This window comes from Macrotis lagotis, chromosome 3 (assembly GCF_037893015.1).
Source record: "Macrotis lagotis isolate mMagLag1 chromosome 3, bilby.v1.9.chrom.fasta, whole genome shotgun sequence".
NCBI classification, from domain to species: domain Eukaryota; kingdom Metazoa; phylum Chordata; class Mammalia; order Peramelemorphia; family Peramelidae; genus Macrotis; species Macrotis lagotis.
In genome coordinates, this window is record NC_133660.1 from 277,977,123 (window position 1) to 277,993,802 (window position 16,680).

General features: G+C 42.8%; 1 protein-coding gene across 7 annotated transcripts in view; it reads left to right on the forward strand.

Annotated features, from left to right (window-relative positions):
* Positions 1 to 16,680, forward strand: part of SHANK2 (SH3 and multiple ankyrin repeat domains 2) — a 675,055-nt gene that overhangs the window by 72,152 nt on the left and 586,223 nt on the right. For all 7 annotated transcript variants that reach the window (XM_074230853.1, XM_074230850.1, XM_074230845.1 and 4 more), the window contains exon 3: positions 4,152 to 4,388. In XM_074230853.1, the coding sequence (XP_074086954.1) occupies positions 4,185 to 4,388 (204 nt within the window). In that variant the 5' untranslated portion in view covers positions 4,152 to 4,184. The remainder of the gene's footprint in view (positions 1 to 4,151; positions 4,389 to 16,680) is intronic.

The window sequence follows — 16,680 nt, forward strand, 5'->3', positions numbered from 1 at the left end:
GATTTGGACTTCTGGCTGCTGAGTTCCTTCCTTTTCTCAAGCTATGGTGCTGTCATTGTTTGACTATCGGTGGAACAGTAAATAGCGCACCGGCCCTGAGTCAGGAGGACCTGAGTTCAAATTCGGCCTTAGACACTTCATAATTACCTAGCTGTGTGATCTTGGGCAAGTCACTTAACCCCACTGCCTCGTAGACATAAATAAGTAAATAAATAGATGAATTAATTCTTTGACAATCCTGGCCAGAGGGATCATCCATGGCTGTGAGTTAAAGGATGACCATGTGGTCCTAGAAAAAATGCTTCTCCAGCTCTCCTGTGAGAATGGGATCATCTAGGACTCATGTGTTTTTTTTCTTCCTTACTTCGCCTATATGAAAACTAAGAAAAGTGGTTCACCAGCTTGCACTCTTGCAACTAAGAAACCTTGTCACACTTCCCTTCTCCCCTGCCAAAGAATGCCGCTTCCCGGGCTGGGGTAGCTTTTAGTATATGATTTGTCCAAGGGAGTTTAGTGTGTGACCTTTCACCAGCTATCTTTTACTCTGGCCTTCAACAGCCTAAGCCGGCAAATGAAGTGGTTGGTCTGGGTGGCTTGGATTGTTGTATTTTCTTGGTTTTCTGTATAAATAGTGGATGAAAAGCAATCCATCAGCTCTCAATTTTCTGTATGGGGATGACTACAGATTAGTGGGCACAGACATAATTACATTGGCTTTGCTGCTTTCCAAGATTACAGGAGTAGAGATCACCTCATCCAATCTCTTCATTTGCTGCAGAGGACGATAAAGGTGGAATGATTTATCTGCAGCAGTTTCCACAGGAAGCAAGGAGAAGAACCAGGAAAAGGCCTTGACTCTTGGCTTTTCAAGGACAGCTCTCTTTACAAAAGCCTCCTACCCCTTCCTTAATTCAGGAAATGCCCCAAGGAGGGGAAATGGACCAAACCGGAAACCAGAAAACAAATTGGCTGGGGTAAAATGAAGCACACATTCCATGGTCCTACATATCTGGTTGGTCCTTTGGAGTCTCCCCGTCTATCTCACTGGCATCTCAAACTTAATAGTCAATCAGTAAGCATTTGTTAGCTATCTACTGAGTGCCAGGCCCGGAGTGAAATGCCAGAAATTCAAAGTAAGGCAGAAACTAGTCTCTGATCTCCAGAAGTTCACAATTTAATTGGGGAGAAAAGTGGCTTAAAAATACTAAGAAGAGGGGTGGTTGGAAGAGGTTACTGAGCACATGGGACATGATGAAATCCTATAGCTGGGATGGGAAATGATCAGAGAAGGTGGGAGTTTCTTTTCTTACACAATGATTAGTTTCTGGAGATGGTGAGGTCCAGGAAAGTAGGCAGATGGGCAAAACCAAATTTATTATCTTTCTCCATAAACCCACCTTTCCTTGTAAGCTCCCTATTTGTCTTGAGGGCACTATCATTCTCTGTTATCCAGGTTTGCAGAGGATGATGCCAGTCATTCTCAGCTCCTCATTGTCCCTTATTTCTTGAATTTGAATAGTCAAAATGTCGTCTTCTTTTTTCCTAACTCTGGTATCTCTTCTCTTATCCCATAAGTAACTGGTACAAATTAGGCCCTAATACCTCCAGCCTAGATGATGCTAGTAACCTCCAGCCTGGTTTTCTTCCAAAAGTCTTTGTGCTTTTATGACCCTTCTCTCATTTCTCCTCCTACCTCTTATACAGTCCCTCTCAGGCTCCTTTGATGGTGCACACCAGTATCATGTTTAGTGTGGGTTAAGCTAAAAGATTTTTCTGGGTCCTCTGTTCTTTGTCTTGGTAGTCTTTGACTTAGTGAACTTATCACCTCCTATAGATTTAATTATCTCTGTGCTGATGTTACCAGATAGATAATGTGTACAACCCTAATCTCCTGAGATGAGGTTCTCTATCACCAATTGCCTTCTGGCATTTCCAATTGGATCTTCCAAAAGCATCTTAAATTTATCAGATGTAAGACTGCACCTATTATCCTCATAGCCCTGATCCTCATTACTTTTTAATTTTACATAATCAAAATGAACTAGTTTTATCTTTTCCAATTGTCTTTATTCCTCCCTTGTTTGAAAATTCTGCTCTTAGGGACTGCCGGAAGGCACAGTGGGTAGAATACAGGCCCTGGAATCTGGAGAACCTGACACTGGAGTTACCTAGCTGTGTCCTTGGGCAAGTCACTTAATCCCCCTATTGTCTTGCAAAAACCAAAACCACAACCAACCTAACAAAAAAACAGCAAATGAAAATTCCCCTTTTGGCCATTCCTAGGAAAACTGAAGTCAGATTTTCTTCCACATGTTTTTAGTGGTATGGGTTGTAATATTGTGGCCACATCCATTTTGAACTTATGGGGTCTATGGTGTGAACTTTTCTAAACCTCATTTCTGCCAAAAATCTTTCCTTTTTTTCCCCTCAAATCAATGATGCTTTTAGGATTATCAGTTATTGGACTATTGAGTCAGTTTTTAAACCGCTTTCTTGATTTACTTTTTTAACCACTATTAAATAATTTTAATGATGACTGCTTTAGAGTAAAATTTGAGCCCTGCAGAGCTGTTCTCATGACCTTTTTAGTTTTTTTCCCTAATTATTTTTTTGAGATTCTAGATTCTTCATTCTTCTAAATGAATTTTACTCTTATTTTTCCTAACTATAAAATATCCCCTTGGTGGTTTGATTAATAGAGTACAAATCTATAAATTAATTTAGAGAATATTCTCATTTCATTATTAATACAGTCTAGCTATAAGTATTCTCTCTCTCTCTTCCTCCCTCTCCCTCTCCCTCTCTCTCTCCCTCCCTTTTTCTCCCTCTCCCTCTCTCCTTCCCTCCCTCCTTCCCCTTTTTTTTTTTGGCAAGGCAATGGGGTTAAGTAGCTTGCCCAAGGCCACACAGCTAGGTAAGCACGAAGTGTCTGAGGCCAGATTTGAATTCAGGTCCTCCTGACTCCAGGGCTGTGCTCTATGCACTTTGCCACCTAGCTGCCCCTTCCCTTTTTTTCTTGTGCATACCATGTGACACAGTGGATAGAGTGTTGGATTTATAGCCAGGAAAGATATAAGTATAATTCTTGCCTCAGACACTATGACTTTGTCTCCGTTTCCTCAACTATAAAATCTAGATAATAAATAACAGAATCTAACGCAAGATTTTGAGGATCAAGTGAGACAGCTTACGTAAAACACTTTGCACACTTTTAAGTGCTGTGTGAATATTAGCTCTTATTATTGAAATAGTTTTTTTCTTTCTTACTATTGCACATGTTCTCAATGTGCTTCTTAAGAATTTGAGGGTTTTTTTTGTTTTGTTTTTACAAGGTAAATGGGGTTAAGTGATTTGCTCAAGGTCACAGCTAGGTAACTATTAAGTGTCTGAGGTCAGATTTGAACTCAGGTCCTCTAGACTCCAGGGCCAGTGCTCTATCTACTGTGCCACCTAGCTGTCCCCTGAATATATGTTTTTTGAGGAAGGGTCTGTTTCCTTCATTTCTTTGTATCTCATCATCCAGAAAGTCACCTTGCACAGAGGAGATCCTCTATATTGGCTGAATTATATTGACTCAAATTGATGTTAAAATGCTTTTTGAATGCAGACTTGGATTATGAGCATCACATGCTCATGCCCACACACAGCTGACCTTGGCCCATGGTTTCTTTACTGTTGGACACTTTCCTGTTTGGTTGGACCAAGTTTTGACTTTTATAGAAATGTTCAAACTATGTCCATCCTCCGTTCCATGGCCATCTGTTGTTGCTGTTGTTCATTCTTTGTTCCTGAAGAAGACCATGCCATCAGGGAGGTGACACGATGACATGCAAGTGAATTGGATTTAAGTGGGAGGAGGGAGCTATGCAAAGCCACCAACCTCACTTTCTCCTTCTGGGCCATCTGGATCCAGAGGCCAGCTATAGATTCGGATGACTGGAGATGGCTCTGGATGCAGTGGGAGACCTTGGACTTTTAAAAATGGTTCATCTAACATTTGAGAAAGGGGAGAAAGGAAAGGCAAAATCAAATCTAAACAAGGAAAATAGGGAATGAAAAGGAAATCTCTAAATTGTTAAAAAATAATATTACCTACTTTCCTAAGGTTTTTAAATTTTGTTTCCATTTTTTCCCTTTTGCTTCTTACTAAGACTGTCAAAGGAGACAAAACCAATCTCAGAACCATGCCTCGGAGTCCCACGTCAAGCGAAGATGAGATGGCCCAGAGCTTTTCTGATTACTCAATGGAATCTGAGTCAGATAGCTCCAAAGAAGAAACCATCTATGATACCATCCGAGCAACCTCTGAGAAACCAGCTGTCAAGATGGAAGAGAGTCAGAGCAATACCCTAGTCATTCGCATCGTCATTCAGGATTTGCAGCAGACGGTAAGGATTTGGGGAGGAATCAGCAAACACCAGGCACAGGTTTTATAGCCTCACAGACTTGGCTTTATAAGGTTCTCTTGTCTATTTTAAGCTCGTCACGACAAAGGAGGAGTGTCTGTGTCCTGACACATAACCTCTGGCTCTGTTTAGCTGCTGGCTTATGGCCATTCCCATTTCATCTGCCACTCAAAGTGCTTTTCCTTCTGGTTTTAACTCAAATAGATCCCCTAGGATGTAAGGACTTGAACTTAGAAAATCAAAAGAGCGGAGACTTCTAAGGGGGAGGTAAAAATGCTATGTCCTGGAAAGTTTTCTAATAAATAGAATTATTCTGGATAGCGAAGGGCTACCTCATGAGGTCATGGGTTGCCCCTTATTTTAGGACTCTAAGCAAAAATTGCATGTCTGGTTGAGGTGATGACCAAGGACAAGCTGGCCTGCATGCCTCTGAGGTCACTATAGTACAGTGGTTAGTGCATTTGGACCTGGACTCGGGTCTCAAACATTTACCAACTATGTGATCCTTAGCCTCTAAGTGCTTCAGTCTCCTCATTTGTAAAATGCCTCAAAGGGTTGTTGTATTAACTGAGATAATAATTATAATGTAGTTAGTATAGTTCCTGGTACAAGCAAGCATTATAGCAATGGGAGCTGTTATTCTTTGATTCATACTTCTGTGATCCCCATGGCTTCTGCTCTGCTCTGCCTCCTCTGAATTCCTCCGTCTTATAGAGCAGCAGTTCTTAAACTTGTCAGTCTCTGGGCCCTTTTACATTCTTTTTTTTTTTTTAAATTATTATTTAAGGCAATGGGGTTAAGACTTTACACTTTTCATAATTAGGGGCCCCTATGAAATTTTTTTATGTGCAATTTATTTTTCTATTGTTATTTATTGGATTAGAAAGTAAAATTTCTTAGAATTCTTATAAAAATAGTTTTAATCTCATGGACCTCCAGAAGGGTCCCACAGTTCCTTGGGAATCACTAGGTCAGATTTGGTAAAAGAAATCAATTAATGGAGCACTTGCTTCTGTGCTGTTCCTATTCAGTAGTAGAGGTGGCGGCAGCAGTATTAATAGTAGTAGTAGCAGAAGTGAGAGTTGTAGTAACAATGGCAAGTGGGAGTAGCTAGAGTGGTAGCAGTGGCAGCAGTTGTAATAGTGGTAGTGGTAGTAGTAGTGGTGGTAGCGGTAGTAATAGTGGTGGTAGTGGTAGTAGCAGCAGCAGCAGAGGCTGTAGCCACAGCCATTGTAATAGTGGTGGTAGTAGTAACAATAGCAGTAACAGTAGTGACAGTGGTGGTGGTGGTGGTGGTGGTGGTGGTGGTAGAGGTAGAGGTGGTAGAGCGGCAGCCGCAGCTCAGTCCCTCCTCAGTCGATGCTATCACCCTGGGTGACCTTTTTGCTATCCATGGAAGAAATTCTTATTCATGAGAAGGTTAGATGAAGTGACTTCCAAAGTCCCTTTTAGCTCTGAGATTAGGTAAAACTAGAAAGAATTTAGAAAAAAAGAAATTAAATAAATTTATTTTGGAAGGTGGGATGTCGGGATCCTGGAGCAGCAGCAGCGGCAGTCGTAGCAGGGTCCCAATTCTTGAGTTTATCAGAACTTGTTGAGCAAATTATCTCAATATTAGTAAAGCCTTGTGTAGAATCGTGTGATGCTTTCCCTATAAAAGGGGAATGACAGAACCGTTTAACGAGTGACCTCTTCCCAGTAATAATTTTCCCAGGAGATGGAGCTCCACATTGTAGAACCCCCATTGCCCAACACTGGCCAACTAGCAGAAGGGTCATATTTTGGCCAGCGAGTTCTTAGCACTACTCCTGAAATGCTGTCAGGTGGGGCGTCTGCTCCTGAGATGCTCCCTGTTTCACCCACCATCCAGTCCAAACCCATCAAGTAATTCATTTTATTTTGTACTGTGTAGATAAGGCCCTCGGTCCATCCTAGGAAAAAAAGTAAAAATATTCCTTTCTTTTGATCTCATCAGTATCCACTTTAAAGATGACGTGTCTGACATAACAGAACCTCAGTAACTGAAAATCTTCCAGTATTTCAGTTACAAACCATTTCTTAAACTGTGACACTGTGCCAGATACTTTGCTGGATGCTGAAAATGATTGGTCTTAGTTTTGTTTTAAGATTCTAATTGCCAACAGTGTTTCCCCATTTCCTTGGTCCTCCCTGTGGCCTAGGGCAAATTCGTAGCTTCAGAATAAATGGACATTTTGGGGGGAGTATGGAGGATTTGGTTACATTTACTCAGAGTGAATAGAGAGAAGGAAGACGATAGGAGCACTGGATCACTTGAAAACGCTGAACTTCACCCTCATGATGTGGAAGAAGAAACTGAGATCCTGGGAACTGAAGTGACTGGTCCACGGTCACACAGCTAGCATGTACAAGAGCTGGATGGGGCTACTTTGTCTCCCCTGGGAGAGGGCACTGTTGGGCAAAATCAAGAGACTTTTGGAGATAATGGAGGAAAGTTAGAGAGAAAACACCTTGCTTTCTTCAAAGCATAGTTCAGGTGCTTCTTATTCCCTGAGGATTTTTCCTGGTTTTCTCCCTTCCTCAATAACTACTCTACCTCTTTTTTTAAAAAAAAATTAGTTTTTGCAAGGCAGTGGGGTTAAGTGACTTGCCCAAGGTCACCCAGCTAGGTAATTATTAAGTGTCTGAGGTCACATTTGAACTCCGGTCCTATCCACTGCACCACCTACCTACCCCCAATACTATACCTCTTAAAAACATTTGAGGGCATGCCCTGTTACCTCAGGAGAAGTAAGTAGCAGTGCTTTGCTTGTTTTTTTTTTTAATTTCTAGAACCTTGTACAGCACTTGGAGTATAGTGGACATTGAGTTTAGAGATGGAAGGGCACTTCAATGTTAACCTGACCTTCCCCATTTCACACATGGGGATGGCTGGGGCTGGCGAAAAATAGCTTTCCCAACTAAGTAAGTAGCAGAACTAAGGTTTTAATCGAGTCCCTGACCCCATGTAGAACATGAATTCCTGTACTAGATTGTTGTTGTGGAATTATTTCAGTTGTGCCTGACTCTCCATAGCCCCATTTGGAATTTTCTTGGCAAAGATATGGGAATGGGTGACTTTTCCTTCCCTCTCCAGCCCATTTTAGAGAGGAAGAAACTGGGAAAAAACCAGAGTGAAGTGACTTATCCAGGGTCACACAGCTAGAAAGTTTCTGAGACCTGATCTGAACTCATGAAGACAAACCTTCTTGACTCTTAAGTCCAATGCTCTATCCACTGCACTTCCTGGCATCACATAATAGTTACTTAACCTGGCATCACATAATAGTTACTTAAGTTAAATAGCTCTCTTCTTCCATCAAACTACCTTTCTCTTCTACACTTTGAGCCCCAGAGCGAAAGAGAAGCAGCAGTTTATCCAAGGTCATGAAGTTAGTAAAGATCTGAAACAGAATTTGATCCCAAGTCCACAGATGCTAAATCCAGAAATTTCTGTCCATTAAATTCAGTTTCCAAGCTCGATGAATTTAATGAAATCCCAGGGTTTGATAAACTCCCCAAGCAGGGCTGTTGATGAACTCTCGGAGATGGTTTCCTGAATGCAGAGTTCTTCCCTGATTCAGAATGTAGGGAATAATGTGACCAAAGATGCTCAGAGCTTCCTGCAGCTCTGTGTCTATCACGAGATGAATCATCTCTGAGTCTTTCTTGATGTGCCAATGGTTTGGGCAAAGTCCCTGAATGATCTCTTATAATTACAAGGACACAGAGGCTAAAGAGGTTTCTGAATCCCATCTCACAGTAACAGGAGCATGAAATTACATCCTATGCTCTTCCTTTTTTCCTTTGAGAATCTTTGAATTGAGACAAGAACTCTTTGGATTTCCAGTTGACCATGCCTTTCACTTTGTTCCTACTGTCTTGACTTCTCTAAGAAAGGACAACCCAGTCTTCTTCTTGGGATCATTTTGAGACCAGGGACAGTGATCCCTCTTCCAGTTTTCTCCAGTACTCAAATCTTAACCTCTTCCATAGGGGAAACTTTACAATCAGATACCCTTAAACATAGTTTCTTCCTTAGGAGATTATTGCCAATTCAGCCTGTCAATATCTTAGATATACTTGGCTGTTTTCATTAGACTCCTTAAGGGAAGAGATTGTTTTGTTGTAGGACGTGATGCTCAGTGTCAATTTAGTGAGTGCTTAATAAATGACTATTGCTGGAGTGTTTGGCTACCTGATCAAGGACAGATTGTTCAAGAGAGTGATGGCTTTAGAATGAGATTAGCTGTTTAAATCCTGATTCTGTCATTTGCTTCCCTTATTACCTTGGGCAAGTCATTTTACTTCAATATCCTCTTCTGTAAAATGAAGGTCTTAGATGAAATGTTCTCCGAAATACCACTTAGTTCCAGAATCATCTTTGGCTTCTCTGAGCTTTAGATCCTTATTTGCTAAATGATAAAAATAACCCACCCATCCACCTCCCAGCATTAGGAAAGTCCTTTATAAACCAAATCCCTGTATTAAGTGAGCAACAGTACCATTTTGCAGAAGAAATAAATTCAGAATGTCAAGTGAGTTGTATCTACTCACATAATCAGGAATGAATGAATGAATTGAATCAATGAATCAATGGATGAATGAATGAAAAATAATTTGTGATGTATCTACTATGGGTCAGGAACTCAGCATAAAAATATGGAAATGAAAGGTTATTCTTGTAACCCCTCAGACTAAACACCAAGCTTTGGTTAAAACTTAACCTTGATAGCATCCAGTAGGTCTCTCTCCTCTCTCATATTGGTCACAGTCTCTCCTTGTAGCCTGAGATCCCATTAATTTTTTAAATGTTCTATCTCATAGTTTCCTCCTGGGGCGGTTCTTGCTAAACCAAATGACCAACTCCAACCAATAGAGAGTTTCATGGAAAGGAAATTGTCCTAGATGGAGTTCAGGACCCAAACTAAGAGAAGGCTCAGTGAGGAACAAGGGGGCTTCTCTTCTTTGGTTTGACCTTTGGGTTTACACTTTCTAAGTAGACTCAGGTCTGCTCAGGGAAAAAAAATGTGATGATCATGTTGGAGTCCCCATACAGGAAGGTAAAAGATTGTTATGATGGGGGAAAGGATCAGCAAAGTTTTCTCCTACACCCTGAAATTCTGCCTCTTACTACCTCTTTTGGTGTGGCCAAAGACCCTACCCCCTCAGGGCCTCAGTTTTCCCTTCTCAGTGAGGGTTCCCGTTCCCAGGGACTTGCTACTGGGAAGGATAGGACTGTGTCCTACCAGATGTTCTTTTGACTCATTCTCTAGAGTCTTCTCCATTTTTGTTAAGTAAACAGGCTCCATCAACATGGCCCAGGGTCCTGGTGGCCCTGGCTCCACCAAATACCACTGAAGTGAAGGTGGGTGGGAGCCCTTTGTTCTCAGGGGCTGCCAATGCCAAACCCACAATGCTCTCTATTGTGTTGATTCCGGCTCAGAAAAGCCAGAGTTGCCTCACCTGTTTACAAAGCCCTTCCTTTTGCCAAAGTCAATATATCTCGCAGGTTTGTTAATATTTTCTGGAATGGCAGCTGTGCCAGGGTGGCACATTGTACTGGCATCCGGGCCTGGGTTCAGCTTACAGTGGGACATTGTCTCAGGAGGGATCTCCATGGGAGGGTAGAATTGGATGGTCTCAGTGAGAATACCAAGGTAACAAACTCCCTCCCTGATCCCCTCACCTCGATGCCCAGGCCTCCTTTCTGGGCCAGAGAAGGGAGAGAAATGACAGCTTTCATCAAGAGTATCTTCAAGCTGAAAGTTTTGTCAATAGGAAATCTTTTCAGACACAGTTCTGACTAATCCTTGGCAACTAGCATCATGATGACTGGGCTCTGGTTCTCTGGTTGTCTCCCCAGAGTTAGTGAGGGCAGTGATTCCCATTGGCCCCAAGGGCAGTCTCTCCTCCCCTCCGTGCCCTCCATTCTCGGGACCTCATCTGTCACTGACAGAGGCAAGCACCTTGCTAATTAATCGTTTTATATAAAGTGGCTCATCAGATAGGTTTGGTTTCAAAATGACCTTGGGATGTGTGGAAGTAAAAGTTAAACTCCATTAGAGGACAGGGAGAGGGAGAAAGTGAAGGAGAGAAAGACAGGTACAGAGAAACATAGATAGATGGAGAGGAAGTGGGAGAGAGGGAGGAGGGGGGAGAAGGAAGGAGATAGGGTAAGACATAGGAGAAAAATAAAGGAGAGAGCAAAGAGGGGGAGGGGAGCTTGGATTTGGAAGCCCTGCAGTTTTCACCTCCATTCTCCATATAGTCTGTTTCTGCTTCTGCTGGGTCTCTCCTTCAGTTCTCCACTCTTCCTGCTCTAACATCATTCAGCTGAGGACCCCATCCCTCACTTGTACCTCTGTCATCATCTGCCACTCCACTTTAATGGAATTAAACTGAGCCAGATCCCTGATGGTTTGGAGCCACTGTTTCTAGAGTGATGTGCAGGTATCAGAGGCTGCCCTCATTTTATTTATTTTTGTTTTTGTGATTGATGTCTTTTGTTTTTTACAGTCGAGTGAGTTACCAACCTCTCCCCCTCTTCTACCCCATCCCTCTGCTTTGATCCTATTCTGTGGAAAAAAAGAAAACAGACCTGCCTCTGGGACAATCTCTGGCATTTGGCCCCCATTAGAGCCATCCCTTATCCAATTAGAAAAGAGAGAATCGCTTCATGCATCTATTGGGAGCAAGATTGTTTATTTCATAGAATTGGAATTCAGATATCATTTACATTCTGGTGGTCATGGCATCAGCTCTATTCAGTTAATGGTAATAAAGTCAAATTAAATACCTCTTGTGCATCAGCCTTACTAGATAATGGGAATATAAAGCCAAAATCAAACCAAACAAATCTCCTGCCCTCTAGGGGCTTCTATCCTCCTGGGTGGGCAGGGCAATGCCATGTGCTTAGATAGATAAAAATAAACTATATACAAAGAATTTTCAAGGGAGGGGGAGAGAAGGGAGATCTGTGGGTGTTGCCTCCTAAGCTGAACTTGAAAGGTGGTTTGAGAATCTGTAAGACTGTGGAGGGCGGGATCCTGGTCCTACCTGAAGGGGTGACCTGTTCAAAGATGCTGCGTGTGTGGCCACATGAAAAGTCTTGGAGGTGTCATAGGTGTGAGAGCTCTCATTCCTGCCACAGGGTTTAGCTAATAATGCCACCACCAGGTTCCAACTTGGGTATTAGTCAAAACATCAGTAGCTGACATGCATTTTTAGAGCCTAAGTTCTAGGCACTGTACGAAGTACAGTGCAAGATTATTATTTGCTCCAGGGAGATGGAAGCTATTATGATCCCAGTTTTACAGATGAGGAAACTGAGGCAGGAAGCGATTGCTGTGTGAGCTTGGTCAAGGCACCTAAAGTATCTGGGCTTCTTTTAAACTCAAGTCTTTCTGACTCGAATACACTCTGTACTCTGTGGCATCCCCTGGCAGTCTACACATGGCCTCTTAGCCTGCTTCTCCAAATGTTGGTACCTGTTCAAACAAATCTCCCCCAATTTCTCAGAATTCATCACAGCAAAGTCTTGTTTTTCAGTGACAAGGTGGGCTTAGTCATTCCCTAATCAGTGGACAGCTTTGTTATTCCCAGGGCTCGGTGACCATAGAAAAAAATAAAAATCGCTATTCAGAATATTTTGCCGCCTGTTGGGACTTTTCCTTTTGTCTTCAATCTGCCGGGGTTGTGTTCAAGCAAAAGCAAATGAACAGCTGGATGCCTTCACTTGTATAATTTCGCATGTTTTTGAGAAGGAGTGGACCCATTTGTGGCTCTGCCCACATTGTATTATGTACCCAACTTTTAGTTGTGACCTTTTAAAGGCACAATGGAATCGTGTAGGTGACATGAAATGAAATGAATTCAACCTGGGGTCTCTTTCATTTGCAAAATCCTCGCCTGCTCTCAGAGCCTTGCCCCCACTTTACTGCCCAGTGAATGCTCTGGGGAGGCTATTATTAGCCACCTCCAAAGTTCCATTTCTGCCTTGCTGAGGGTGTTTGGAAAATGAAATGCTGCTGGTCACTTGCCGCTGGGTAGGCTACTTTATCTCTAATACTCTCTTGGCTGCCAATGGCACCATGACGGAGGGTAGGATTGGGAGCCAAACTACCTAGGGCTGGCTGACGTTCCTCCTTCTCTTGGTTCCCAGCCTAATGGATTCTAATGGAACCTTTGAGGAAATTTGGAGGTGGCATCATGGTTTGGTACGTAGAGTGATGGCCTAGCAGTCAGGAAGACCTAGGTGCTACAAACCCTCTCTTCTTCACCTGACCTCTCCTCGGCTCTGTTTTCTCACATATAAAATGGGCATTTCATAGACCCTTCTCTGAAGAGTTGTTATGAGCTTCCAGATGATCCTTTGAAACTGGAATTGTTATTTTCAGAGGCAGAGCTCTATAGCTTGACTCATGTATCATGAGCCATTACACAATCGTTTTTGATTGAGATTGCGGCGTCCTTTCATTGAATCATGTTAACGAATTTTAATATTTTGTGGCACATTGGTGTAGTGGATGGAGAGCCAGGCTGGGACCCAAGACCACCTTCTCTCACATCCTGCCCTAGGAAGGCATCTACCTCTTACTGCTCCAACCCCCTTCTACAGCTACAGAGAAAAGAGCCTGCCCCGTATCCTAGCCCCAGTGAAATCACAAGCTCGACCTTCTCCTTGCCCAGAGGTAGTGTGAGGAAGATCTGGCTTGAACCCTGCGTCAGTCATGTACTAGGCAGCTGAATTGTTCCATGAATACAGGACTCCTTCAGTCAGGAAGCCTTTATTAAGTGCCTTCTGGGTGCCAAGCCCTGTTCTAAGTTGAGTCAATAGGATGGGACTGATTCTGTGTGCTACTTTCATCACCTTCAGATGTCCAGGATCTGGCTGAGGCTGTTGGTGAGCCACCTTCTGCAGACGGGTACAGCCTTGTGGGATGGCTCTTTGGTGCCCAGGTCTTTGGTTCCCTGTGGTGCCCCATCTTCTGCCTCCCCCACTTCTGAACCACTTAAAAGGAATTTTTCATTACTTTGGGATTAGCTCAAATTGCCATAAATACCTTGGCTAGGTTCTGCCCTTTGGCTTCTGCCAAAAAAAAATCAACATAATAAGGCCATTGCAGGGAGTTTCCTTAGGGTGGGTTGGCTTAGGTTGGAGCTGGGCCAGAAGGCCACCCTGGGAGCATCATCTAACACTTGACATAGACATCTGGGAGGTGGAAGGTCTCTGATCTGGCCATGACATTCCATAGCTTCTTGTTGGGAAAGGGAACATTTTACTATGTATCTTAGAAGACTATTGGGGGCAGCTAAGTGGTGCTGTGGATAGAGCACCAGCTCTGGAGGCAGGAAGGCCTGAATTCAAATCTGGCCTCAGACACTTAATTACCTAACTGTGTGACCTTGGGTAAATCACTTAATCCCATTGCCTTGCAAAAAGCAATAAAAGAAGACTTTCTTGTGTTCTTGTAGTTTTGGGTATTGCTCTAATATAGGATTCTATTGTTCAGTAGACTGCCTGGAGAGGACAGTCCCTTTCCCAGTGGCACCTACTGTGCTTCTTTCTACGTAGTTTAGTGACTTGCCTAAGGCTACACAGTCAGTATGTCAGATGCTTCTTGAAAGAACATTCCTTAAATTTCCCTCTAGCTCAGTTTTCTCACCTTCAGAATGGGAGTGATGCCAATGGCTAGTGGGATTTTCATTCCCACCCCCCTTCTCCCTTCTGTCCTTCTATTCCTTAGGTCAGAATCATTCACCTTTGGCTGTGCTAAGACATTTTCTGAAGGCATTGTGAATTGTCACCATGAGGGACTTTTTTCTATTCCATATTTTATTCTTCCTGTCTTCTCTCTTATTTTTCTCCCCCTCTCCTTTTCCACATCCTCTAATGCTTTTCTTCTCTAAGCCTCCCTTTCCCATTCTCCCTCTTTTCTGATACATTCCCCTCTCCCTCATCTTCCCTTCTCTGACCCATCACATTCTCCTTCCTTTTCTTTCTCACTTCCCCCTCCCCTTCAGCTTCTTTTTCTTTCCTTTTTTCTTTTCTCCTTCCTTCTCTCTCCCCTCCCCTTCTCTACTGTGGTCATCATATCAAAATGCTGTTCGTCCAGTGACTCCCTTTGTTACCCAGTAGGTAAATATTTTATAAGTAAGAGCTGGTGTAGCCAACAGTTCCAGCCTCTCTATGGACACGAGGGACCATTTCACTTGGTGTGTGTGTGTGGGGGGGACGTCCTGGGCTCCTGCATTATTTTGAATTCCTAAAGGCTCCACAGAGCAGGGAACAGGGTCATAAGGAGTATCAACTTCTTTGAGGGAAGGGGGACCACAGCAGCCATGTCCTGTGGGGCCGCTAGAAAGAAAACTGGAAATCCCACATTGGAAGACAGAATGTCAGCACCATCAAAGCCGTGGAGTTCATGGTTCATTCTGTTCCTGAGATATTTTCCTTCCTCTGAATCACTGATATTTATTTCTTTTTAATAAAGTCCCAGGACTGAGCTCTCTTCTCATGTCTGCTCTGCCGTGATGACTCTCCTGTGTGTCCATTTCCAAATCCTAGCTTTGATGCAAGCTTGCCCAAGCTCTTAGTGCCTCAGTCTTCCCATGTGTAAGGTGCAGAAAATCCTCCCTATTACTCATAAGGCTTTTCATGCAGCAAGCCAGTTCCCAAGAGCTAGAGGTTTGGGTGCTAACACCTCTGCTGTTGTGAGGGGGGTGCCATGGACAGCTGGGGTCATCCTACTGTGAGACAGTGACCTCGTAGGGAGCAAGACCTGTGTATAAATTTTGTCTCTAATAACATTCCCTGACTTTGTGACCTCGGATGCGTCATCTAACGTTTCCGAGTCCCAGTTTCTTTGTCTATAAAATGGGGATTAAAACAAACAAACAAACTGTGCTACCTACCTGCAACCACACGTGGTTAGCAGACTCTGGTCCTTGTTGAGAAAACTCTGTGCATACTTCAACGTGAGCATTGTGGACACACAAGCTGCTGCTACGTTTGCTGCCTGAGGCTTCTTTTTGTCCTTTCTGAACGAATGAGTTTTATCCAGGGTAGTAGGATGCGACTGAATAATAATTTCAAAAATAGCTCATGCAGGTATCCTGAAATAGCTTGCTTTTATCTTTCAGTGACATGATGGGTCCCCACAGAGGTATTAGACTCTTCAAGGCTTATGAGGTAGCAAGGAATTGATCGGAAAGAGACCCAGATTTAGAGATGGATAATCTGAGTTCGAATCCTGATGTTATTGCTCACATCCCTTGTGACTTTAGACAAATCATTTGTCCACCCTGGGTCTCAGTTTCTCCCCCCTGAGGCATCTTGGATGCCATGATATTTAGGACCAATTTGTCCAAGCCAGAAACATTTTGGGGAAAAAAGTCAGAGAAGATAGAACCACTCTCTGTTTTTCAAGTCATGGATTCGATCTCAGTAACATTTTTTTTTGTATGAAAAGGATGTTTTCTTAATAGATCTGAATTGAGTTTTGGCTTCTAATTGAGCCTTTTTCTTTCAGATGAAGTTTTTATTTTTACTCTAAAAACAAAAGAGTAGCCCGCTCTCATTTCTACTCCACCTGATATCAAAGTATAATGCTAAATTTAAAGCAAAGATCGGAGTTCCTTAATTGCATTAATTATCCCGAATGGAATAAATCTTGTATATCAAGGTCACCCAGATATTCTTTTTTCTTCCTCTGAATGAAGCTATTGTTTTAAACAAGTTTAGAGAACCACTTTGCTGTCAAGGACACAACCAAGCGTCGGAAGGAATTTTCTCTGCCTTACAGATGGGAAGGCTGAGGCACTAACTACAAAGAGTCTGTGGATTAACCCCTTTGTTTTGTTCCTGAGGAGTCCTCAAGGAAAGTAAGCTGATAAAGCTGAGACCTAAACACAAGTCTACTGGCTACTACCCTTCAAAAATGATCAATTGATTTCTTTCAGAGACCATCTTGACTTAGCTCCTTCAAAAACATCCCTGATGAGTGGTCATCTAGTCTCTGCTTGACAGCCCCAGGGGAGGAAACTGCCTTTCAAGGCATCTCATTTCAGTTTGGAACTACCTGAATCATGGGGAAGGTGTTCTTTTTATCAGTCAGTCAACATTTATTAAGGACTTACTATGTGTTAGGTACTGTCTGGGCATTGCAAGTGATTCTTCCATCTTGGACCTAGTAGAGCAAGCCTAGTTCCTCCATAAGATCATCAGTAGTGCCCAGGTTCTTCTCTTAGTCTT